The sequence below is a fragment of the Dama dama genome, chromosome X (assembly GCF_033118175.1).
Source record: "Dama dama isolate Ldn47 chromosome X, ASM3311817v1, whole genome shotgun sequence".
Taxonomy (NCBI): domain Eukaryota; kingdom Metazoa; phylum Chordata; class Mammalia; order Artiodactyla; family Cervidae; genus Dama; species Dama dama.
The window spans coordinates 86385518-86410158 of NC_083714.1; the positions used below are offsets into that span (position 1 = coordinate 86385518).

The 24641-nt window shown below is 37.9% G+C and overlaps 1 protein-coding gene across 2 annotated transcripts in view; it reads left to right on the plus strand.

The window, feature by feature from the left end:
• Positions 1 to 24641, plus strand: part of ZDHHC15 (zinc finger DHHC-type palmitoyltransferase 15) — a 135073-nt gene that overhangs the window by 16329 nt on the left and 94103 nt on the right. Inside the window, exon 2 of one of the 2 annotated variants that reach the window (XM_061136367.1) lies at positions 2044 to 2087. The exons of the other annotated variant lie outside the window; for it this stretch is intronic. Coding sequence (XP_060992350.1) covers position 2087 — 1 coding nt within the window. The 5' untranslated portion in view covers positions 2044 to 2086. The remainder of the gene's footprint in view (positions 1 to 2043; positions 2088 to 24641) is intronic. 2 annotated transcript variants of the gene reach the window in all.

Below are 24641 nucleotides of genomic sequence, written 5' to 3' on the forward strand. Positions count from 1 at the left end.
AAAAGAAATCCAGCCCCACTGGTGTCAATGCTTGGAGTGAAGCCAGTGGCAATGGGTGCGGGAGATTCAACCCCAACAGGGACCTTTGCTAGTACCCAGCAGCAAGTGCACGTGGGCCAGCCCCATGGGAGCCTTTCCTAGTGTTTGCCTGAAGCCCTGGCAGGGGCTTTCCTTGTATCTGGTAGCAGTCACAGGAGGGTCAGCCCCAGTGGGGGCCTTTCCTAACACCTGCGAGTGGAGGCAGGGGCCTATGACAGTTCATGTTTCCTCCACAAGCATTCTCAGTTGTGAATTTCCTCATTCTAGTCCCCTCAGGCTGTCTCCTCACAGCCAACAGCAGTCCTCTCCCTGGGGTTTCTCTCCAATCTTCACATTATAGCACTCAGCTCCTGTGCATACCAGCGGACATGCATCCTCAGCCAGGGCTGTGCAGGGCTGTGGCACAGACCACCTGTGTAGGAAACACTCTATTCTGCTTCCTTTTGTTTTTCTTTTGTTGGGAGATTTTGATTATTGATTCAATCTTTTACTTGTTAAAAATCTGCTTAGATTTTCTCTTTCTTCTTTGGTCAGTTTTGGTGGTTTCTGTGTTTCTAGGAATTTATCCATTTCATCTAGGTTATCTAATTTGTTAACATAAAATTTTCCCAGTATTCTATTGTAATCCTTTCCACTTATGAAAGTTCTCTATTAATATCTCCACTTTCATTTATTATATTAATAATTTGAATCTTTCTTTTTTCTTGTCCAGTCTAGTTAAAGGTTTGTAAATTTTGATTCTTTTCAGGGTCCCAACTTTCGGTTTCCAGAGTTTTGCAAAAGTTGATTCTGACAGTTTTTGCCACTTCATTGATGGCTTTTGGAGAATGACAAAGTCTTGGAATTTTCTACTTTGCTATTTTTGGTGATTAACAGTATCAATTTTGAGATTAAAATTAAAAGGTCTGGGAAGTAATTCTACTGAGAAGCTAGAAATTCTTCAAAGAGAGTCAAAAGAAATGAAAACTGATAAGGCAAAAAACCAGAAGGCACAGTATCTGGAACCAAATTTCTATACAAGTAAAAGCTATCCATTCAAGCCTATATGAATCATGATATTCTCATATCTAAAATAGTTTTATAATTTATCCATGTATGAAATAGTCAAATGCATCACACTTGAGTAGTAAAATACCATATGAAACATCCAAAATAATTCCAATGATTCTTAAACCTGACTGATAATCATAATCACCTGCTGAGTTTTTATAATACAAAGTCCTACACCTCCACCCAGAGATGTGTTATACAAAGGGGACCCTAGAATCTATATTTTTATCAGTTTCCTAGGTGGGTATTAAAATCATCTAGATTTGGGGATGGTTGCCAAAAAGTAAATGAATGGCTAGTATGAGTAACTTTTTTAGAGGAGTAAATGAACACTGGCATGATTAGTTTGCTTTCAACAAGCAGAACGTAACGAGAAATGTATCTAGGTTCTCCATTTCAAATTCTATTCTTTCTCCTAACCTAAAGTCTGAAACATCTATTGGAAAAAGTGAGTATCAAATATATTCATTTTGACATTGAATATGTTATTTTAAAACCATCCTATATTCCCTGGTGGCTCAGATGGTAAAGAATCTGCCTGCAATGCAGGAGACCCAGCTTCTATTCCTGGGTCAGGAAGATCCCCTGGAGTAAGGGAATGGCTACCCACTCCAGTAGGTCTCTTGCCTGGAGAATTCCATGGACAGTGGAGCCTGGTGAGCTATAGTCCAGGGGGTTGCAGATTCAGACACGACTGAGCATCTAATACTTTCATGTTCTTTTAAAACCATCCTATATAACTTTGGGATCAATATAATAATTTTTAAGGACTTGTTTTGTTCCAATCTATTGTAAAACATAATCTTACAGAGCAGTTCAACTTTCTAAGAAAAATAATAAATACGTAATAATAAAGTGCGTATTATGTACTAGGCACCCAAGTACTTTACATATATTTTATAATTTAATTCCTATAGCAACTTTATAACAAATTAATTTATCCTCATTTTACAGATGGAAAAACTGAGGCACAAAGACATTAAATAATCACAGAACAAGTAAGTGACAGAGCCAGGATATGAATACATATCAAATTACATGCTAAACATTACTACTATAAACTGCCTCCCCAATGAGTCATTAATTAAAAGAGAACTTCATGCTGTAATTGAGCACTAATCTTACTGGACTCATGTTTTCAGTCTCCCCACTCTTTCCAAAAGTCCTTTTGAGCTTCACTGTCTAATTTGCTAGCTACTAGCCACATGTGACTATTAAACATGTGAAAGGTAGCATCTGAGTTGAGACATGCTGGAAAACCTAAAATATGCACCAGATTTCAAAATTTTAATTAAAAAAGAAGTATGAAAAATATATAGTTAATTAATTATGTAGATAACATGTTGAAATTATTTTTTGATATATCAGATTAAATTATTAAATATCATTAAAGTTAGCTTCACTTGGTATATTTTTAACTTTTAAAAATGTTCCTACTTAAAAAAAATGTTCCTACTAGAACATTTAAATTACACAGTTCACATTTATTTTCTTATAGACAGCACTGTTGTAGAGCCATCCACATAAGTCCCAAATCAGGCTTATTCAACCAATACCCTTCTGCGAATCCTAAAATGTGTCTACTTAAAGGAAGTCATAAGATATGCTTTGGTTTGAACTACTTGTCTATGATGAAAAGCTATTCCATATACTCTACCCTTCCATACCTCTTCTCCATACTTTGTTGCAAAAAATCAGAAATAGGTAAGAGAAAAGAGGAGAGAGAAAAAAGAGCTGTTTGATGATAACCCCAGCCCCTTGGTGAGCTATTTGCTGGTAATGAGCTGATATTTGAAGGCACAGAGGAAATGTGTAATTACACATATGTGTAATCACACATCACTCCATGATCAGGCATGACAATTTACTATGGTATAGCTAAGTGTACACTTATCTAAGAGATTCATGAAAAAGGATTCATTTTGGAAAGTTTCAGATCAGTTCAGTCGCTCAGTCATGTCCGACTCTGTGACCCCATGAATCGGAGCACACCAGGCCTGCCTGTCCATCACCAACTCCTGGAATTTACTCAAACTCATGTCCATCGAGTTGCTGATGCCATCCAACCATCTTATCCTCTGCTGTCGTCTTCTCCTCCTGCCTCCAATCCTTCCCAGCATCAGGGTCTTTTCCAGTGAGTCAGCTTTTCTCATGAGGTGGCCAAAGTATTGGAGTTTCAGCCTCAGCATCAGTCCTTCCAATGAACATCCAGGACTGATCTCCTTCAGGACGGACTGGTTGGATCTCCTTGCAGTCCAAGGGACTCTCAAGAGTCTTCCCCAACACCACAACTCAAAAACATCAGTTCTTCAGTGCTCAGCTTTCTTTATAGTCCAACTCTCACATCCATGCATGACCACTGGAAAAACCAAAGACTTGACTAGATGGACCTTTGTTGGCAAAGTAATGTCTCTGTTTTTTAATATGCTATCTAGGTTGGTCATAACTTCCCTTCCAAGGAGGAAGTGTCTTTCAATTTCATGGCTGCAATCACCATCTGCAGTGATTTTGAAGCACCCAAAAATAAAGTCTGACACTGTTTCCACTGTTTCCCCATCTATTTCCCATGAAGTGATGGGACCAGATGCCATGATCTTAGTTTTCTGAATGTTGAGCTTTAAGCCAACTTTTTCACTCTCCTCTTTCACTTTCATCAAGAGGCTTTTTAGTTCCTCTTCACATTCTGCCATAAAGGTGGTGTCATCTGCATATCTGAAGTTATTGATATTTCTCCCAGCAATCTTCATTCCAGCTTGTGCTTCCTCCAGCCCAGCGTTTCTCAAGATGTACTATGCATATAAGGTAAATAAGCAGGGTGACAATACACAGCCTTGACGTACTCCTTTTCCTATTTGGAGCCAGTCTGTTGTCTCATGGCCAGTTCTAACTGTTGCTTCCTGACCTGCATACAGGTTTCTCAAGAGGCAGGTCAGGTGGTTTGGTATGCCCATCACTTTCAGAATTTTCCACAGTTTCTTGTGATCCACACAGTCAAAGGCTTTGGCATAGTCAATAAAGCAGAAGTAGATGTTTTACTGGAACTCTCTTGCTGTTTCAATGATCCAGCGGATGTTGGCAATTTGATCTCTGTTCCTCTGCCTTTTCTAAAACCATCTCGAACATCTGGAAGTTCTCGGTTCACGTACTGCTGAAGCCTGACTTGGAGAATTTTTTAATTATTATTATTTTTTTTTCCAGTGGGTTTTGTCATACATTGATATGAATCAGCCATGGATTTACATGTATTCCCAATCCCAATCCCCCCTCCCACCTCCCTCTCCACCCGATTCCTCTGGGTCTTCCCAGTGCACCAGGCCGGAGCACTTGTCTCGTGCATCCCACCTGGGCTGGTGATCTGTTTCACCATAGATAGTATACATGCTGTTCTTTTGAAATATCCCACCCTCACATTCTCCCACAAAGTTCAAAAGTCTGTTCTGTATTTCTGTGTCTCTTTTTCTGTTCTGCATATAGGGTTATCGTTATCACCTTTGGAGAATTTTGAGCATTACTTTACTAGCGTGTGAGATGAGTGCTATTGCGCGGTAGTTTGAGCATTCTTTGGGATTGCCTTTCTTTGGGATTGGAATGAAAGCTGACCTTTTCCAATCCTGTGGCCAATGCTGAGTTTTCCAAATTTGCTAGCATATTGAATGCAGTACTTTCACAGCATCGTCTTTCAGGATTTGAAATAGCTCAACTGGAATTCCATCACCTCCACTAGCTTTGCTTATAGTGATGCTTTCTAAGGCCCACTTAACTTCACATTCCAGGATGTCTGGCTCTAGGTGAGTGATCACACCATCGTGATTATCTGGGTCATGAAGATATTTTTTGTACAGTTCTTCTATATATTCTTGCCACCTCTTCTTAATATCTTCTGCTTCTGTTGGATCCATACCATTTCTGTCCTCTATCGAGCCCATCTTTGCATGAAATGTTCCCTTGGTATCTAATTTTCTTGAAAAGATCTCTAGTTTTTCTGATACTGTTGTTTTCCCCTATTTCTTTGCATTGATTGCTGAGGAAAGCTTTCTTATCTCTCCTTGGTATTCTTTGGAACTCTGCATTCAAATGGGAATATCTTTCCTTTTCTCCTTTGCTTTTCACTTCTCTTCTTTTTACAGCTATTTGTAAGGCCTCCTCAGACAGCCATTTTGCTTTTCCTGCAATTCTTTTCCATGGGGATGGTCTTGATCCCTGTCTCCTGTACAGTGTCATGAACCTCCATCCATAGTTCATCAGGCACTCTGTCTATCCGATCTAGTTCCTTAAATCTATTTCTCACTTCCACTGTATAATCATAAGGGATTTGATTTTGGTTATACATGAATTGTCTAGTGGTTTTCCCCACTTTCTTCAATTTCAGTCTGAATTTGGCAATAAGGAGTTCAGGATCTGAGCCACAGTCTGCTCCTGGTCTTGTTTTTGCTGACTGTATAGAGCTTCTCCATCTTTGGCTGCAAAGAATATAATCAATCTGATTTCGGTGTCAACCATCTGGTGATGTCCATGTGTAGAGTCTTCTCATGTTGTTGGAAGAGGGTGTTTGCTATGACTAGTGTGTTCTCTTGGCAAAACTCTATTAGCCTTTGCCCTGCTTCATTCCATACTCCAAGGCCAAATTTGCCTGTTACTACAGGTGTTTATTGACTTCCTACTTTTGCATTCTAATCCCCTATAATGAAAAGGACATCTTTTTGGGGTGTTAGTTCTAAAAGGTCTTGTAGGTCGTCATAGAAGCATTCAACTTCAGTTTCTTCCCAGCGTTACTGGTTGGGACATAGCCTTGGATTACTGTGATATTGAATGGTTTGCCTTGGAAATGAACAGAGATCATTCTGTCGTTTCTGATATTGCATCCAAGTAATGCATTCCAGACTCTTTTGTTGACCATGATGGCTACTCCATTTCTTCTAAGGGATTCCTGCCCACAGTAGTAGATATAATTGTCATCTGAGTTAAATTCACCCATTCCAGTCCATTTTAGTTCACTGATTCCTAGAATGTCGACATTCACTCTTGCCATTTCTTGTTTGACCATTTTCACTTTGCCTTGATTCATGGACCTAACATTCCAGGTTCCTATGCAATATTGCTCTTACAGCATCGGACCTTGCTTCTATCACCAGTCCCATCCACAACTGGGTATTGTTTTTGCTTTGGCTCCATCCCTTCATTCTTTCTGGAGTTATTTCTCCACTGATCTCCAGTAGCATATTGGGCACCTACCAACCTGGGGAGTTCCTCTTTCAGTATCCTATCACTTTTCCTTTTCATACTGTTCATGGGGGTTCTCAAGGCAAGAATACTGAAGTGGTTTGCCATTCCCTTCTCCAGTGGACCACATTCGGTCTGACCTCTCCACCATAACTCGTCCGTCTTGGGTGGCCCCACATGGCATGGCTTAGTTTCATTGAGTTAGACAAGGCTATCTGGCTGCGACAGACTGCGCAGAAGCGTGGCGGCTTGGAAAGTTGAGTCATTTTAATTTTAAATGTGACTGAAGTATGTTAGTCTCTTCCTTTAATAATGCAATATTAGAAAAATAAAAGAAAGGCAGAACTGCCAAGATAAGTGCCACAGTGTTTTAGAATAAAGACCACCCTTTTTTTTTCCCTCAGAAATATGTAATTTCTTTTTTTTTTAAATTTATTTATTTATTTATTTTTTCAGTGGGTTTTGTCATACATTGACATGAATCAGCAATAGATTTACACGTATTCCCCATCCCGATCCCCCCTCCCACCTCCCTCTCCACCCGATTCCTCTGGGTCTTCCCAGTGCACCAGGCTCGAGCACTTGTCTCATGCATCCCACCTGGGCTGGTGACCTGTTTCACCATAGATAATATACATGCTGTTCTTTCGCAACATCCCACCCTCACCTTCTCCCACAGAGTTCAAAAGTCTGTTCTGTACTTCTGTGTCTCTTTTTCTGTTTTGCATATAGGGTTGTCGTTACCATCTTTCTAAATTCCATATATATGTGTTAGTATGCTGTAGTATTCTTTATCTTTCTGGCTTACTTCACTCTGTATAATGGGCTCCAGTTTCATCCATCTCATTAGAACTGATTCAAATGAATTCTTTTTAATGGCTGAGTAATATTCCATGGTGTATATGTACCACAGCTTCCTTATCCATTCATCTGCTGATGGGCATCTAGGTTGCTTCCATGTCCTGGCTATTATAAACAGTGCTGCGATGAACATTGGGGTGCACGTGTCTCTTTCAGATCTGGTTTCCTCAGTGTGTATGCCCAGAAGTGGTATTGCTGGGTCATATGGCAGAAAAGTATGTAATTTCTAACAGGGAATATTATAAGAAAATATTTTTTCCCTTAGACTTATTGACTCCATACAGATTTTAGGAGTGAAAGTACTTTAAAAGTCAAGTCTATTATCTAACTAATGTCTGAATGTCCTATAGGACATTTGCAAGTGTTTATTATGGAAAACTTACTCCTTCCCAGTGCTGCCAATCTGGCTGCTCATTGTTCTCATCATCATTATCATCACTATTTTCTTCTTTATTGAACTGCAATGTGTTAACCTGCAGCTTTTCGTCATTGATTCTATTTCTGCCCTCTCTTCTTGGATCATATAAACCAATCCCACTTGCACATGATGGTTCTAAAATTACTTAGATTTATCCCCCACTTGGAGACTTCACTGGTTCCCACTCATTTTTCTGTATATACATTGTCTCATTCCAATATGTATGAAGCACTGGGTGATCTCCTTCCCTCACCCACAAATGCTGTAGCAAGTAGCCAAGCAAATGGGAGTTAGGACCTCCACTTTTTATTTAGCAGTAATTGCTCAGCTATAGAGGTAGAAAGAGATATACCAAACAGCAATTTGTCAGCTACTCTTTATTAATATTAGCCTCCAAGAAACTGTGCTCTCTCTGATTCCATTGTAAAGAGATGTTATTAACCCAATTCAGGGCCTAGTGGAACTGATGTAGTCATATACCATCTATGTACAAAATCATGAAGTCCCAGGTTGAACCATCATGACTTCTTATTTCCACTTTCATTTGTCAAAGAAGAGGATGTGCTTCTTTCAATCATTTCTAACCAGGATTCTTTAACAGGGAAGAAATAAAAGAAGTTAGGATCAATCTCCAGGCCAGTGTATAAGAAAAAAGAGGAAATTATTTGGTAAGACTTTTAGCAAAGACAAAATGGAACAGTTTTAACAAAGTCCATTCAGATGATCATTACAAGGGGCATTTTTTAAGACTCAGCAGAACTAGACCCACAACTAAAGAGAAGTTATGACTAATGACACACCTGAGAAAATAAGCCTTAAAATATAATCTCATTCTGTTTGGGTTTTTTCCCTTTTCTGAGCCTTAATAGTTTGCCATTGTGTATGAAAACCACTTTAATAGCTTCTCAAGATTGAGAGCCATGCTTTATAATTTCACTTTACCCTAGCAACTAGTGCATATGCACACAGATGTTGGTGGTGAGTAAAGACAGGTAGGCCCCACTTTGTATAAGTGACATTCTGAACAGAAGTTACATATATATCACAGTAAGCCAGCAAGGAATGATTGAAGAGTACACATAGTACATTGGAAAAGCCCTGGAGACTGAAATATAGTCCAGCTCTACCACTAACCTGGTCTATGACCTTGATTGTAGTATCATTTGATATTACTTTGGTCCATTTTTCCCACCTGTAAAATGAGACAGATATACCAGATAATTGCTAAATTCCCTTCTAGTTTTAATGTTCTATGAAATCTTTATTCAAATAAAATAGTAATTAGTATTCATTAAGTACTTGTACTAGATACTATCCTAGACAGCATTTACATACATTAAGTCATCCAATTCTCAAGTAACCTTGTGAGGCAGATAATGTTATGGAAGTTAAGGAACTTGCCCAGGGTCACAAAAGAATGCAACTGAGCTTCTAACCCAGAAAATCTGACTCCAGAGCTGGTACAACCTCTACACCTTATTACCTCTAAATATTCAAGAGAAACTTGATTTTTAAAGATATTCTATAGTGAATACTTTAGGAAAATGAATAAGCATCTCCTAATTTATCATTTTTTAAGTTCTTCCTACCATATTATATAGATTGTTTCCCATTTGTTGACTTTTTTAAAGTCAAATTATACTTTTATTTGCTAAATGAATATATATTGTTGTTGCTGCTGTTGTCTAGTTGTTGCCCTGTCTGACTCAAGTTTATTATTTTTAATTGGAAGATAATGACTTTACAATATTGTGATGATTTCTGCCATACATCAAGATGAATCAGCAATAGGAATACATATGCCCTCTCCCTCTAAAACCTCCCTCCCACCTCTCTCCCCATCCCACCCTCTCTAGGATGTCACAAAGGACCAGCTTTGGGTTCCCTGTGTCATACAGCAAATTCCCACTGGCTATCTACTTTATGTATGGTAATGTATATGTTTCAATGCTGCTCTCTCAAATAAACCCACCTTCTCTCTCCTCTACTGTGTCCAAAAGTCTATGGCTGTGTTTCCATTGCTGCCCTGTCCATCTTTCTAGATTCCATATATATATTTTAATGTATGACATTTGTCTTTCTCTCTCTGACTTACTTCACTTTGTATAATAGCCTCTAGGTTCGTCCGCCTCATTAGAACTGACTTAAATGCATTCCTATTTATGGCTGAGTAATATTCCATTATATGTATGCACCACAACTTCCTTATCCATTCATCTGTCAATGGACATCTAGGTTGTTTCCATGCTCTAGATACTGTAAATAGTGATTCAGTGAACACTGGGATACATGTGTCTTTTTCAATTTTGGTTTCCTCAGGGTGTATGCCTAGGAGTGGGATTGCTGGGTCATATGGTGGTTTGATTCCTAGTTTTTTTTAAGGAATCTCCATACCGTCTTCCATAGTGGCTGTATCAATTTATATTCCCACCAACAGTGCCAGGAGATTCCCTTTTCTCCACACCCTCTCCAGCATTTATTGTTTTTAGACTTTTTGATGATGGCCACTCTGACCAGTGTGAGTTGATATCTCATTGTAGTTTTGATTTGCATTTCTCTAATAATGAAAAATAATGAGCATCTTTTCATGTGTTTATTAGCCATCTGTATGTCTTCTTTAGAGAAGTGTCTGTTTAGGTCTTTTCCCCACTTTTTAATTAGGCTGTTTGTTTTTCTGGTACTGACTTATATGAGCTGTTTGTATATTTTGGAAATTATTCATTTGTCAGTTGTTTCATTTGCTATTATTTTCTCCCATTCTGAGGGTTGTCTTTTCATGTTGTTTATAGTTTCCTTTCCTGTGCAAAAGTTTTTAAGTTTAATTAGGTCCCACTTCTTTATTTTTGTTTTTATTTCCATTATCCTAGGAGGTGGATCATAGAGGATCTTGCTGTGATTTATGTCAAAGAGTGTTCAGCCTGTTTTCTTCTAAGAGTTTTATAGTTTCTGGTCTTACATTTAGGTATTTAATCCATTTTGAGTTTATCTTTGTGTATGGTATTAGGAAGTGTTCTTTTTGAAAAATTAATTTATTTTAATCAGAGGATAATTACTTTACAATATTGTGGTGGTTTTAATTCTTTTACATGTAGCTGTCCAGTTTTCCCCGCACCACTTATTGAAGAGCCTGCCTTTGCCCCATTGTATATTCTAACCTCCTTTGTAAAAAATAAGGTATCCATAGGTGCATGGGTTTATCTCTGGGCTCTCTATCTTGTTCCATTGGTCTATATTTCTGTTTTTGTGCCAGTACCATACTATCTTGATGACTGTAGCTTTGTAGTATAATCTGAAGTCAGGAAGCTGGATTCCTCCATTTCCATTCTTCTTCTCAAGGCTGCTTTGGCTATTCGAGATCTTTGAGTTTCCATACAAATTGTGAAATTTTAGTTCTAGTTCTGTGAAAAATGCCATTGTCAATTTGATAGGGATTGCATTAAATCTGTAAATTGCATTTGGCATTATAGTCATTTTCACATTATTGATTCTTCCAACCCAGGAACATGAAATATCTCTCCATCTGTTTATGTTGTCTTTGATTTCTTTCATCAGTGTCTCATAATTTTCTGCATACAGATCTTTTGTCTCTTTAGGTAGATTTATTCCTAGATATTTTATCATTTTTGTTGCACTGGTGTATGGGATTGGTTCCTTTATTTCTCTTTCTGATTTTTCACTGTTCATATATAGGAATGCAAATGATTTCTGTGTATTGATTTTGTATCTCATGACTTTGCTAAATTCACTCATTATCTCTAGTAATTTTCTTATAGTATCTTTAAGATTTTCTGGGTATAGTATCATGTCATCTGTAAACAGTGAGAGCTATACTTCTTTTCTGTTCTAGATTCCTTTTATTTCTCTCATTGCTGTAGCTAGGACTTTCAAAATCATGTTGAATAATAGTGGTGAAAGTGGACACACTTGTCTTTCTTGTCCCTGATCTTAGAGGAATGCTTTCAGTTTTTAACCATTGAGAAGAATGTTTGCTGTGGGCTTATCATATATGGACTTAACACTATGTTAAAAAGGTTCCTTCTATGCCCATTTTTTGAAGAATTTTAATCATGAATGGATGCTGAATTTTGTCAAAAGCTTTTTCTGCATCTATTGAGATTATCATATGGTTTTTACCTTTCAGTTTTTTAATATGGTATATCACATCGATTGATTTGCAAATATTGAAGAATCCTTGCATCCCTGGAATAAACCCAACTTGATCATGGTGTACGAGCTTTTTGATGTGTTGCTGGATTCTGTTTGCTAGAATTTTGTTGAGGATTTTTGCATCTATGTTCATCAGTGATTTTGGCCTGTATCAGGGTGATGGTGGCCTCGTAGAATGAGTTTGGAAGTGTTCCTTCCTCTGCTGCTTTGTGAAAGTTTTAGAAGGATAGGCATTACTTCTTCTCTAAATATTTGATAGAATTCTCCTATGAAGCCATCTGGTCCTGGGCTTTTGTTTTTGGGGAAACTTTTTATCATAGCTTCAATTTCAGTGCTTGTAATTGGGTCGTTTATAATTTCTATTTCTTCCTGGTTCAGTCTTGGAAGATTGACCTTTCCTAACAATCTGTCCATTTCTTCCAGGTTATCCATTTTATTGCCATAAAGTTGTTCATAATAGTCTCTTATAATCCTTTGTATTTCTGCATTGTTTGTTGTAACATCTCCTTTTTCATTTCTAATTTTGGTGACTTGATTCTTCTCTTTTTTCTTGATGAGTCTGGCTAAAGGCTTGTCAATTTTGTTTATCTTCTCAAAGAACCAGCTTTTAGTTTTATTAATCTTTACTATTGTTTCTTTCATTTCTTTTTCATTTATTTCTGCTTGAATCTTTATTATTTCTTTCCTTCTACTAATTTTTTTTTTGGCTCTTCTTTTTCCAGTTGTTTTAGGAGTAAAGTTAGTTGTCTATTTGGTGTTTTTCTTGTTTCTTGAGGTAGGATTGTATTACTATATACTTCCCTCTTAGAACTACTTTTGCTGCATCCCATAGGTTTTGAATTGTTGTGTTTTCATTGTCATTTGTTTCTAGAAATTTTTTGATTTCCCTTTTGATTTCTTCAGTAAGCTGTTGGTTGTTTAAAAATGTGTTGTAGAATCTCCATGTGTTTGTGTTTTTTACAGTTTGTTTCTTGTAATTGATATCTAACCTCATAATGTTGTGGTTTGAGAAGATGCTTGATATGATTTCAATTTTCTTAAATTTACTGAGGTTTGATTTGTGACCCAAGATGTGGTCTATCCTGGAAGATGTTCCATGTGCACTTGAGAAGGTGTATTCTTCTGCATTTGGATGGAGTGTCCTAAAGCTATCAATGAGAGCCATCTCATCTAACGTATCATTTAAGACTTGTGTTTCCTTATTAATTTTCTGTTTTGATGATCTGTCCATTGGTGTGAGTGGGATGTTAAAGTCTCCTACTTTTATTGTGTTACTGTCAATTTCTCCTTTTATGTTTGTTAGTGTTTTTCTTATGTATTGAGGTGCTCCTATGTTGGATGCATAGATATTTACAATTGTTATGTCTTCCTCTTGGATTGATCCCTTGATCATTATGTAGCATCCTTCCTTATCTCATGTTTTCTTTATTTTAAGGTCTGTTTTGTCTGATATGAGGATTCCTACTTCAGCTCTCTTTTGATTTCCGTTTGCCTGGAATATATTTTTCCATACTCTCATTTTCATTCTTTATGTGTCTTTAGGTCTGAAGTGGATTTCTTGTAGACAGCATAGATATGGGCCTTGTTTCTGTATCTATTCAGCCAGTCTGTGTCTTTTAGTTGGAGCATTTAATCCCTTTCCATTTAAAGTAATTATATATATATTATATATATATTATATATATATAATTATATATATATATTATATATTATATATTATATTATATATATTATATATATTATATATATTATATATATATTATATATTATATATATATAATTATATAATTATATAATTATATATATATATATATATATATATTCCTGTTGCAATTTTCTTAATTGTTTGGGGTTTGTTTTTGTAGATCTTTTTCTTCTCTTGTATTTCCTGACTATATAAGTCCCTTTAACATTTGTTGTAAAGCTAGCTTGGTGGTACTAAATTTCTCTTAACTTTTGCTGTCTGTAAAGCTTTTGATTTCTTCGTCAGTTTTGAATGAGATCCTTGGCAGGTAGAGTAGTCCTGGTTGTAGATTTTTTTTTTCCCTTTCAGTACTTTAATTATATTCTGCCATTCCCCTCTGGCCTGCAGAATTTCTGCTGAAAGATAAGCTGGTAAACGCATGGGGTTTCCCTTTTATGTTACTTGTTGCTTTTCCCTTGCTACTTTTAACATTCTTTCTTTGTGTTTCGTCTGTTAGCTTGATTAGTATGTTTCTTGGAGTGTTTCTCCTTGGATTTATGCTGCATGGGTCTCTTTGTGCCTCTTGGACTTGATTGACTATTTCCTTTTTCATGTTGGGGAAATTTTCAACTATAAGTTCTTCAAAAATTTTCTCATACCCTTTCTTTTTCTCTTCTTCTTCTGGGACTGCTATAATTTGAATGTTGGTGTGCATTTAATATTGTCTGAGAAGTCTCTGAAACTATCCTCAGTTCTTTTCATTCTTTTTACTTTATTCTGCTCTTCAGCAGTTACTTCCAACATTCTATCTTCCAGCTCACTGATCCATCCTCCTACTTCAGATATTCTGCTAGTGATTTCTACTAGAGTGTTTTTAATTTCAATAATTGTGTTGTCTCTCTATGTTTATTCTTTAATTCTTTTAGGTCTTTTTCAGTTGATTCTTGCATTTTCTCCATTCTGTTTTCAAGGTTTTGGATCATCTTTACTATCATTATTCTGAATTCTTTTTCAGGTAGTTTGCCTATTTGATCTTCATTTATTTGGACTTGTCTATTTCTGAATTGTTCCTTCATTTATGCAGTATTTCTCTGCCTTTTCATGATTTTTTTTAGTTCATTATCTTTGATGTTTCCTTTTACTAGGCCTCAAGATTGAATTCTTTCTTCCTTTTGCTTTCTGCCCTAGTAAGGTTGGTTCAGTGGTTTTTGCAATTTTCATGTAATGTGTGACTTGTGCTTGTGTTCTGGTGGGAGGAGGTGGGTTTTTTTCTTCTGATGGGCAGGGTTGAGTGAGGTGATAATCTTGTCTGCTGCTGACTGGGTTTGTATTTTTGTCTTGTTTCTTTTTTGGATGAGGTGTCCTGCACAGTACTACTGGCAGTTGGGTGATGCCGGGTCTTGTATACAAGTGGTTGCCTTTGTGGGAGTTCTCACTATTTGATACTCCCTAGGGTTATGAGCCCTCTGGTAGATGTTGTTTGGCATGTCAGGCACTTAATGGGGCACCCTGGCTGGAGTTCTACTCTTGTTCCTTGCCTCAGGTGCTTGAAGGGCCAGCCTCTCTATTGTTCAGCTGCTGGTGCTGGTGTGTGGGGAAAGAGAGGCTATGGTGATGGCTCCACCCCCTGTGCATGACTCAGCAGTATCAGCGTGCTTCCAGGGCTGCCTGATTTTCCTCCAGGCATTTTCCACCATAGTCTCTTCCCTCACGTCCCTTAGGGCTCTCTCCCTTTGGTCAACAGCAGACCTCACCGTGGGATTGCTTCACAATCCCTTTGCTTCAGCTCCCAGCCCCTGTGCCTTCTAGGGGACCCATGTCCCTGTCCGGGGTATGTACCACTGCTGCAAGGATTGTCTGTGTGATTCTCGTTTCATTTAGGCTGTCACAGATCAGATGTTTTACTCTCAGCCTCAAATGTTTCTCCTCTGACCCAAACAGTTGCTCTGATGTGGGGGTCAGACCCCTGCTTCAGTTCCCCCACCTGCCAAGGGCAGGTCCAGTCCTACTAACTCTCCTGTTTTTCCCCCTAGTTCCTTTGTCAAACCAAGTTTTGTGTGGTTCTATATATTCTTTTCTGGTGGTCAGGTACTCCTGCCCACTATCAGCTGTTGTTCTGCAAGCACTTTTGTGTCTTAAGGTATATTCCTGATGTATCCATGGAGAGAGATGTAGTCCATGTCCACCTACTCCTCTGCCATCTTGTTCTCATATTCCTAGTTTTTAAATGAATCTCCATACTGTTCTCCACAGTGGCTGTATCAGTTTGCATTCCCACCAACAGTGCAACCCTTTTCTCTACACCCTCTCCAGCATTTATTGTTCTAGATTTTTAATGATGGCCATTCTGACTGGAAAGATTGAAGGCAGGAGGAGAAGGGGACGACGGAGGATGAGATGGTTGGATGGCATCATCGACTCGATGGACATGAGTTTGAGCAAGCTCCAGGAATTGGTGATGGACAGGGGAACCTGGTGTGCTTCAGTCCATGGGGTCACAAAGAGTTGGACACGACTGAGTGACTGAAGTGATTCTGACTGGTGTGAGGTGATATCTCATTGTGATTTTGACTTGCATTTCTCTAATAATGAGCATGGTGAAGCATCTTTTGGTGCGTTTATTAGTCATCTGTATGTCATATTTGGAGAAATGTCTGTTTAGGTCTTTTTCCCACTTTTTGATTGGCTTGTTTCTTTTTCTGGTATTGAGTTTCATAAGCTGTTTGTATATTTTGAAGATTAGTTCTTTGTCAGTTGCTTCATTTGCTATTATTCTTGCCATTCTGAGGGTTGTCTCTTTACCTTGTTTATCATTTCCTTCGTTGTGTAAAAGATTTTAAAATTAATTAACTCTCATTTGTTTTTGTTTTTATATCCATTACTTAAAGAGATGTGTCATAGAGGATCTTGCTGTGATTTATGTCATGGAGTGTTCTGCTTATGTTTTCCTCTAAGTGATTTATAGTTTCTGGTCTCACCTTTAGGTCTTTAGTCCATTTTGAGTTTATTTTTGTGTATGGTATTAGGAAGTGTTCTTTTTTTTAAAATATAAATTTGTTTATTTTAATTGGAGGCTGACTACTTCACAATCGGAGAAGGCAATGGCACCCCACTCCAGTACTCTTGCCTGGAAAATCCCATGGACGGAGGAGCCTGTTAGACTGCAGTCCATGGGGTCGCGAAGAGTCAGACATGACTGAGCGACTTCACTTTCACTTTTCACTTTTATGCATTGGAGAAGGAAATGGCAACCCACTCCAATGTTCTTGCCTGGAGAATCCCAGGGATGGGGTCGCACAGAGTCAGACATGACTGAAGTGACTTAGCAGCAGCAGTACTTCACAATATTGTAGTGGTTTTGCCATACATTGACATGAATACACCACGGGTGTACATATGTTCCCCATCCTGAACCCCCCTCCCACCTTCCTCCCCATCCCATCCCTCAGGGTCATCCCAGTGCACCAGCCCTGAGCACCCTGTCTCATGCATCAAACCTGGACTGGCAATTCGTTTCACATATGATAATATACATGTTTCAATGCCATTCTCCTAAATCATCCCACCTTTGCCCTCTCCCACAGAGTCCAAAATACTGTTCTATACATCTGTGTCTCTTTTGCTGCCTCACATATAGGGTTATCGTTACCATCTTTCTAAATTCCATATATATGCGTTAGTATCCTGTATTGATTTTTCTTTCTGGCTTCCTTTACTCAGTATAATAGGCTCCAGTTTCATCCACCTCATTAGAACTGATTCAAATGCATTCTTTTTAATGGCTGAGTAATATTCCATTGTGTATATGTACCACAGCTTTCTTATCCATTCGTCTGCTGATGGACATCTAGGTTGCTTCCATATCCTGGCTATTATAAACAGTGCTGCGATGAACATTGGGGTACACGTGTCTCTTTCAGATCTGGTTTCCTCAGTGTATATGCCCAGTAATGGGATTCCTGGGTCATATGGTGGTTCTATTTTAATTCTTTTACACATAGTTGACAAAACACTAATTGAAAAGACTGTCTTCTCCGTTGTATATTTTTGCCTCCTTTGTCAAAGATAAGGTGTCCATAGGTGTGTGAATTTATTTCCAGGATTTCTATCTTATTCCATTGGTCTATATTTCTTTTTTCTGCCCATATCATACTGTCTTTTCTTATTTTAAATTTATTTTTTAATTGAAGGATAATCACTGTACAGAATTGTGTTGGTTTCTGCCAAACATCAACATGAATCAGCCATAGGTATACATATGTCCCCTCCATCTCGAACTTGCCTCCCATCTCCCTCCCCATCCCACCCCTAGGCTGTTACAGAGCCCTGGTTTGAGTTTCCTGAGTCATACAGCAAATTCCCATTTGCTATCTATTTTACATATGGTAATGTAAGTTTCCATGTTACTCTCTCCATACATCCCACCCTCTTCTTCCTCCCCCCGCCCCCACCATGCCCATAAGTCTGTTGTCTATGTCTGGTTCTCCATTGATGCCCTGTAAATAATTTCATCAGTATCTTCTTTCTAGATTCCATATATATGCGTTAGTATACGACATTTGTTTTTCTCTATCTGACGTACTTCACTCTGTGTAATAGGCTCTAGGTTAATCCACCTCAAGAACTGACTCAAATATGTTCCTTCTTATGGCTGAATAACATTCCATTGTATATAAGTACCTGAACTTCTTTATCCATTCATCTGTCAATGGGCATCTAGGTTGCTTCCATGTTCTAGCTATTGTAAATAGTGCTGCAAGGAACATTGGGGTACATGTGTCTATTTCCATTTTGATTTCCTCAGGGTATATGCCTAGTAGTGGGACTGCTGGGTCTTATGGTGGTTTTATTCCTAGTTTTTTAAGGAGTCTCCATACTGTCTTCCATAGTGGCTGTATCAATTTACATTCCCACCAACAGTGCAAGAGGGTTCCCTTTTCTCCACATCCTCTCCAGCATTTATTGATTGTAGACTTTTTGATGATGGTCATTTTGACCAATGTGAGGTGATATTTCATTGTATTTTTGATTTGCATTTCTCTAATAATGAACAATATTGAGTATCTTTTCATGTGTTTGTTAGCCACCTGTACATCTTCTTTACAGAAGTGTCTGTTTAGGTCTTTTACCCACTTTTTGATTAAGTGGTTTGTTTTTCTTGAATTGACTTGTATAGCTGCTTGTATATTTTGGAAATTAATCCTTTGTCAGTTGTTTCATTTGCTATTATTTTCTTTGATTGTGAAGGTTGTCTTTTCATGTTGTTTATAGTTTTTTTTTTTCCCCTGTGCAAAAGCTTTTAAGTGTAATTAGGTCCTACTTGCTTATTTTTGTTTTTATTTCCATTACTCTAGGGGGTGAATCATAGAGGATCTTGCTGTGATTTATGTCTTATTTTGTTCTGTCTATGTTTTCCTCTAAGAGTTTTATAGTTTCTGGTCTTACATTTAGGTCTTTAATCCATTTTGAGTTTATCATTGTGTGTGGTGTTAGGAAGTGTTCTAATTTTCATCTTTTACATGTAGCTGTCCAGTTTTGCCAACACCACTTATTAAATAGACTATTTTTGCCCCATTGTATATTCTAACCTCCTTTGTCAAAAATAAGGTACCCATAAGTACATGGGTTTATCTTTGGTCTCTCTACCTTGTTCCATTGGTCTATATTTCTGTTTTGTATTAGTACCATAATGTCTTGATGACTGTAGCTTTGTAGTATAGTCTGAAGTCAGGAAGGGTGATTTCTCCATTTCCATTCTTCTTTCTCAAAATTGCTTTTGCTATTCAAATTTTTTTGTGTTTCCATACAAATTTTGAAATTATTTATTCTAGATATGTGAAGAACACCATTGGTAGTTTGATAGGAAATGCATTGAGTCTATATATTGCTTTGAGTAGTATAATCATTTTCATAATATTGATTCTTCCAATCAATTCCATCTATTGGTGTTGTCCTTAATTTCTTTCATCAATATCTTACAGTTTTGTGCATAGAGGTCTTTTGTCTATTTCGGTAAAATTATTCCTGAGTATTTTCTTGTTTTTGTTGCAATGGTGAATGGGATTGTTTCTTTAATTTCTCTTTCTGATTTTTCTTTTTTAGTGTATATGAATGCAAAGGATTTCTGTATATTAATTTTATATCCTGTGACTTTACTATATTCATTGATTAGCACTAGTAATTTTCTGGTGGCATCTTTAGGGGTTTCTATGTAAAGAATCATGTAATCTGCAAAGAGTGAGAGTTTTATTTCTTCTTTTGCAATGTGGATTCCTTTTATTTCCTTTTCTTTTCTGGTTGTCGTGGCTAGGACTTCCAAAACTATGGTCAATAATAGTGGTGAGAGTGGGCTCCCTTATTTTGTTCCTGATTTTTAGAGGAAATGCTTTTTTTTTTTCCACCATTATGAATAATGTTTACTGTGGGTTTATCGTATATGGCCTTTATTATGTTGAGGTATGTTCCTTCTATGCTTACTTTCTGGAGAGGTTTTTTTTTTTTTTTTTTAATCATAAATGGGTGTTGAATTTTGTCAAAAGCTTCCTCTGCATCTATTGAGTTGATCATATCTTTCAGTTTGTTAATCTGGTATATCACATTGATTATTTGTGTATAATGAAGAATGCTTGCATCCCTGGGATAAAACCCATTTGATCATGATGTATGATCTTTTTAATGTGTTACTAGATTGTATTTGCTAAGATTTTGTTGAGGATTTTTATGTCTGTGTTCATTAGTGATTGTCTTTGCTCAGTCATGTCCGACTCTTTGTGACCCCATGGGCTGCAGCATGCCAGGCATCCCTGGCCTTCAGTGTCTTGCAGGGCTTGCTCAAACTCATGTCCATTGAGATGGTGATGCCATCCAACCATCGCATCCTCTGTCATCCCCTTCTCCTGCCTTCAATCTCTCCCAGCATCCGGGTCTTTTCCAATGAGTCAGGTCTTTGCATCAGGAGGCCAGGTCCTGGAGCTTCAGCTTTAGCATCAGTCCTTGCAATGAATATTCAGAACTGATTTCCTTTAGGACTGACTGGTTTGATCTTGAAGTCCAGGAACTCTCAAGAGTCTTCTCTAACACCACACTTCAAAAGCATCAGTTCTTCAGCACTCAGCCTTCTTTATGGTCCAAATCTCAGATCCATACATGACTAATGAAAAAACCATAGCTTTGAATATGTGGACCTTTGTTAACCAAGTAATGTCTCTTTTTAAATATGCTATCTATGTTTGTCATACTTTTCCATGGAGCAAGTGTCTTTTAATTTCATGGCTGCTGTCAACATCTGCACTGATTTTGGAGCCCAAGAAAACAAAGTCTATAACTGTTTCCATTGTTTCCCCTCTATTTGCCATGAAGTGATGGGATTGGATGCCATGATCTTCATTTTTTTGCATGTTGAGTTTTAAGCCAGCTTTTTTACTCTCCTCTTTCACTTTCATCAAGAGGCTCTTTAGTTCCTCTTCAGTTTCTGCCATAAAGGTGGTGTCCTCCTTATATCTGTTGTTGTTTATATTTCGCCTAGCAATCTTGATTCCAGCTTGTGCTTCATCCAGCCTGGCATTTCACATGATGTACTCTGCATATAAGTTAAATAAGCAGGGTGACAATATACAGCCTTGATGTACTCCTTTTCAAATTTGGAACCAGTCCTTTGTTCTATGTTCGGTTTTGACTGTTGCTTCTTGACTTGCATACGGGTTTTTCAGGAGGTAGGTAAGATGCTCTGGTATTCCCATCTCTTTAAGATTTTTCCACAGTTTATTTTTATCCACACGGTCAGAGTCTGTCAACGAAGCAGAAGTAGGTGTTTTGTTCTGGAATTCTCTTGCTTTTTCTGTGATCCAACGGATATTGGCAATTTGATCTCTGGTTCCTCTGCCTTTTCTAAATCCAGCTTGAACATTTGGAAGTTCTTGGTTCACATACTATTGAAGCCTAACTGAGAATTTTGAGCATTACTTTGTTAGCGTGTGAAATGAGTGCAACTGTGTCGTAGTTTGAACATTCTTTGGCATTGGTTTTCTTTGAGATTGGAATGAAAACTGATCTTTTCCAGTTCTGTACCACTGCTGAGTTTTCCAAGTTTGCTGGCACATTGAGTGCAGCACTTTAACAGCATCATTTTTAAGAATTTGAAATAGGAATTCCATCACCTCCACTAGCTTTCGTCATAATGATACTTCCTAAAGTCCACTTGACTTCACACTCTAGGATGTCTGGCTGTTGATGAATGATCATACCATCATTTTATATGGGTCATTAACATCTTTTTTTTATATAGTTCTTCTTTTTATTCTTTGGGCTTCCCTTGTGGGTCAGCCAGTAAAGAATCCACCTGCAATGCTGGAGACCTGGGTTTGATTCCTGGGTTGGGAAGATACCGTGGAGAAGGGGAAGGCTACCCACTAGAGTTTCTGGCCTGGAGAATTCCATGGACTGTCTAGTTCATGGGATTGCAAAGAGTCAGACACAACTGAGTGACTTTCACTTTTTTCTTTGTATTCTTGCCACATCTTCTTAATATCTTTTGCTTCTGTTAGGTCCATACCATTTGTATCCTTTATTGTGCCCATCTTTGCATGAAATGTTCCCTTGGTGTCTCTAATTTTCTTGAAGTGATCTCTAGTCTTTCCCATTCTATTGTTTTCCTATATTTCTTTGCATTTTTCACTTAGGAAGGCCTTCTCATCTCTCCCTGCCGTTCTTTGGTACTCTCCATTCAGATGGGCATATCTTTCCTTATCTCCTTTGCCTTTCACTTCTTTTCTCAGCTATTTGTAAGGCCTCCTCAGACAACCATTTTGCCTTTTTGCATTTCTTTTTCTTGGAAATGGTTTTGATCACTGTCTCCTGTACAGTGTTTGAACCTCTATCCATATTTCTTCAGAAGCTCTATCAGTTCTAGTCCCTTGAATCTAGCTGTCCCTTTATTGTATGTGTGTGTGTGTGTGTGTGTGTGTGTGTGTGTTAGTCACTTATTTGTGTCTGACTCTTTGCGACCCCATGGACTGTAGCCTTCTAGCCTCCTCTGTCCATGGGATTCTCCAGGCAATAATACTGGAGTGGGTTGCCATTTCCTTCTCCAGGTGATCTTCCTGACTCAGGGAACAAACCCAGATCTCCTGAATTGCAGGCAGATTCTTTACCATCTGAGCTATAGGGAAGTCCCCTTTACTGTATATCATAAGGAATTTGATTTAGGTGATATCTGAATGGCCTAGTGGTTTTCCCTATTTTTTTTCAATTCAAGTCTGAATTTTGCAATAAGAAGTTCATGATCTGAGCCATAGTCAGCTCTCAATCTTGCTTTTGCTGACTGTATCGAACTACTCTGTCTCTTGCTGCAAAGAATATAATCAGTCTGATTTTGGTATTGACCATCTGATGATGCCCATGTGTAGAGTCTTTTCTTGTGTTGTTGGAAGAGGGTGTTTGCTATGACCAGTGCATTCTTTTGGCAAAACTCTACTAGCCTTTTCCTTCCTTCACTTTGTACTCAAAGGCCAAAGTTGCCTGTTGCTCCAGTTATTTCTTGACTTCCCACTTTTGCATTCCAGTTCCCTATGATGAAAATGACAGTCTTTTGGGTGTTAATTCTAGAAGGTCTTGTAGGTCTTCATAGAACCGTTCAACTTCAGCTTCTTTGGCATTAGTGGTTGGGGCATAGACTTGGATTACTGTGATATTGAATGGTTTGCCTTGGAAACAAACTGAGATCATTCTGCTGTTTTTGAGATTGCACCCAGGTTGTGCATTTTGGACTCCTGTTGACTATGAGAGCTACTCCATTTCTTCTAAGGCATTCTTTCCCCACAGTAGTAGGTAAAATGGTCATGAATTAAGTTTGCTCATTCCAGTCCATTTTAGTTCACTGATTCTTAAAATGTCGATGTTCACTCTTGCCATCTGTTTGACCACTCTCAATTTACTTTGATTCATGGACCTAACATTCCAGATTTCTATGCAGTATTGTTCTTACAGCATCAGATGTTACTTTCACCACCAGACACATCCACACCTGGGCATTGTTACCACTTTGGCTTAGCCTCTTCATTCCTTTTCATTTATTTTTTTCTCAGATTTTTATGATTTCTTTCCATTTACTGACTTTGGGATGATTTTTTCTTCTTTTTGTAGTTGCTTTAGGTGTAAAGTTAGGGTTTTGTTTTTGGTTTTTTTTTTTTTTTTTTTTGATGCCTCTTGTTTCTTGAGGTAGGCTTACATAGCTATAAGCGTCCATCTTAGCATTGATTTACTACATTCCATTGGTCTTGAGTTGTCATGTTTTCATTGTCATTTGTTTCTAGGGATATTTTCTTCAGTGATCTGTTGGTTATTCAGAAGCTTGTTGTTTAGCCTCCATGTGTTTGTGTTTCTATAGTTATTTTCTCAGTGGTTGATGTCTAATCTTACAGTACTGTGGTCAGAGAAGATACTTGAAGTGATTTCAATTTTTAAAAATTTAACAAGGCTTGGTTTTTGGCCCAAGATATAATATATCCTGGAGAATATTCCATATCCACTTGAGAAAAAAGTGAAGTCCACTGTTTTCAGATGAAATGCCATGTAGGTATCAATTAGGTCCAACTGGTCCAATGTATCATTTAAAGTCCATGTTTCCTTATTAATTAGTTGTCTGGATGATCTGTCCATTGGTGTGAGTGAAGTATTAAAGTCCTGCAATATTATTGTGTTACTGTAGTATCCCCTTTAATAGATATTAGTATTTGCCTTATGTATTGAGGTGCTCCTATTTGGGGTTTTTATTCAGTCGCTCAGTTGTGTCCGACTCTTTGCGACACCGTGGACTGTGGCAAATTTGCCATGAAGTGATAGGACTGGATGCCATGATCTTAGTTTTCTGAATGTTGAGTTTTAAGCCAGCTTTTTTACTCTCCTCTTTCACCTTCATCAAGAGGCTCTTTAGTTCCTCTTCACTTTCTGCCATAAGGGTAGTGTCATCTGCATATCTGGAGTTACTGATATTTCTCCTGGCAGTCTTGATTCCAGCTTATGCCTCATCCAGCCTGGCGTTTCACTTGATGTACCTTCCATATAAGTTAAATAAGCAGGGTGAGAATATACAGCCTTGATGTACTCCTTTCCCAATTTGGAACCAGTCGTTGTTCCATGTCCAGTTTGGAATGTTGCTTCTTGACCTGCATATAGGTTTCACAGGAGGCAATACAAGTATTTATA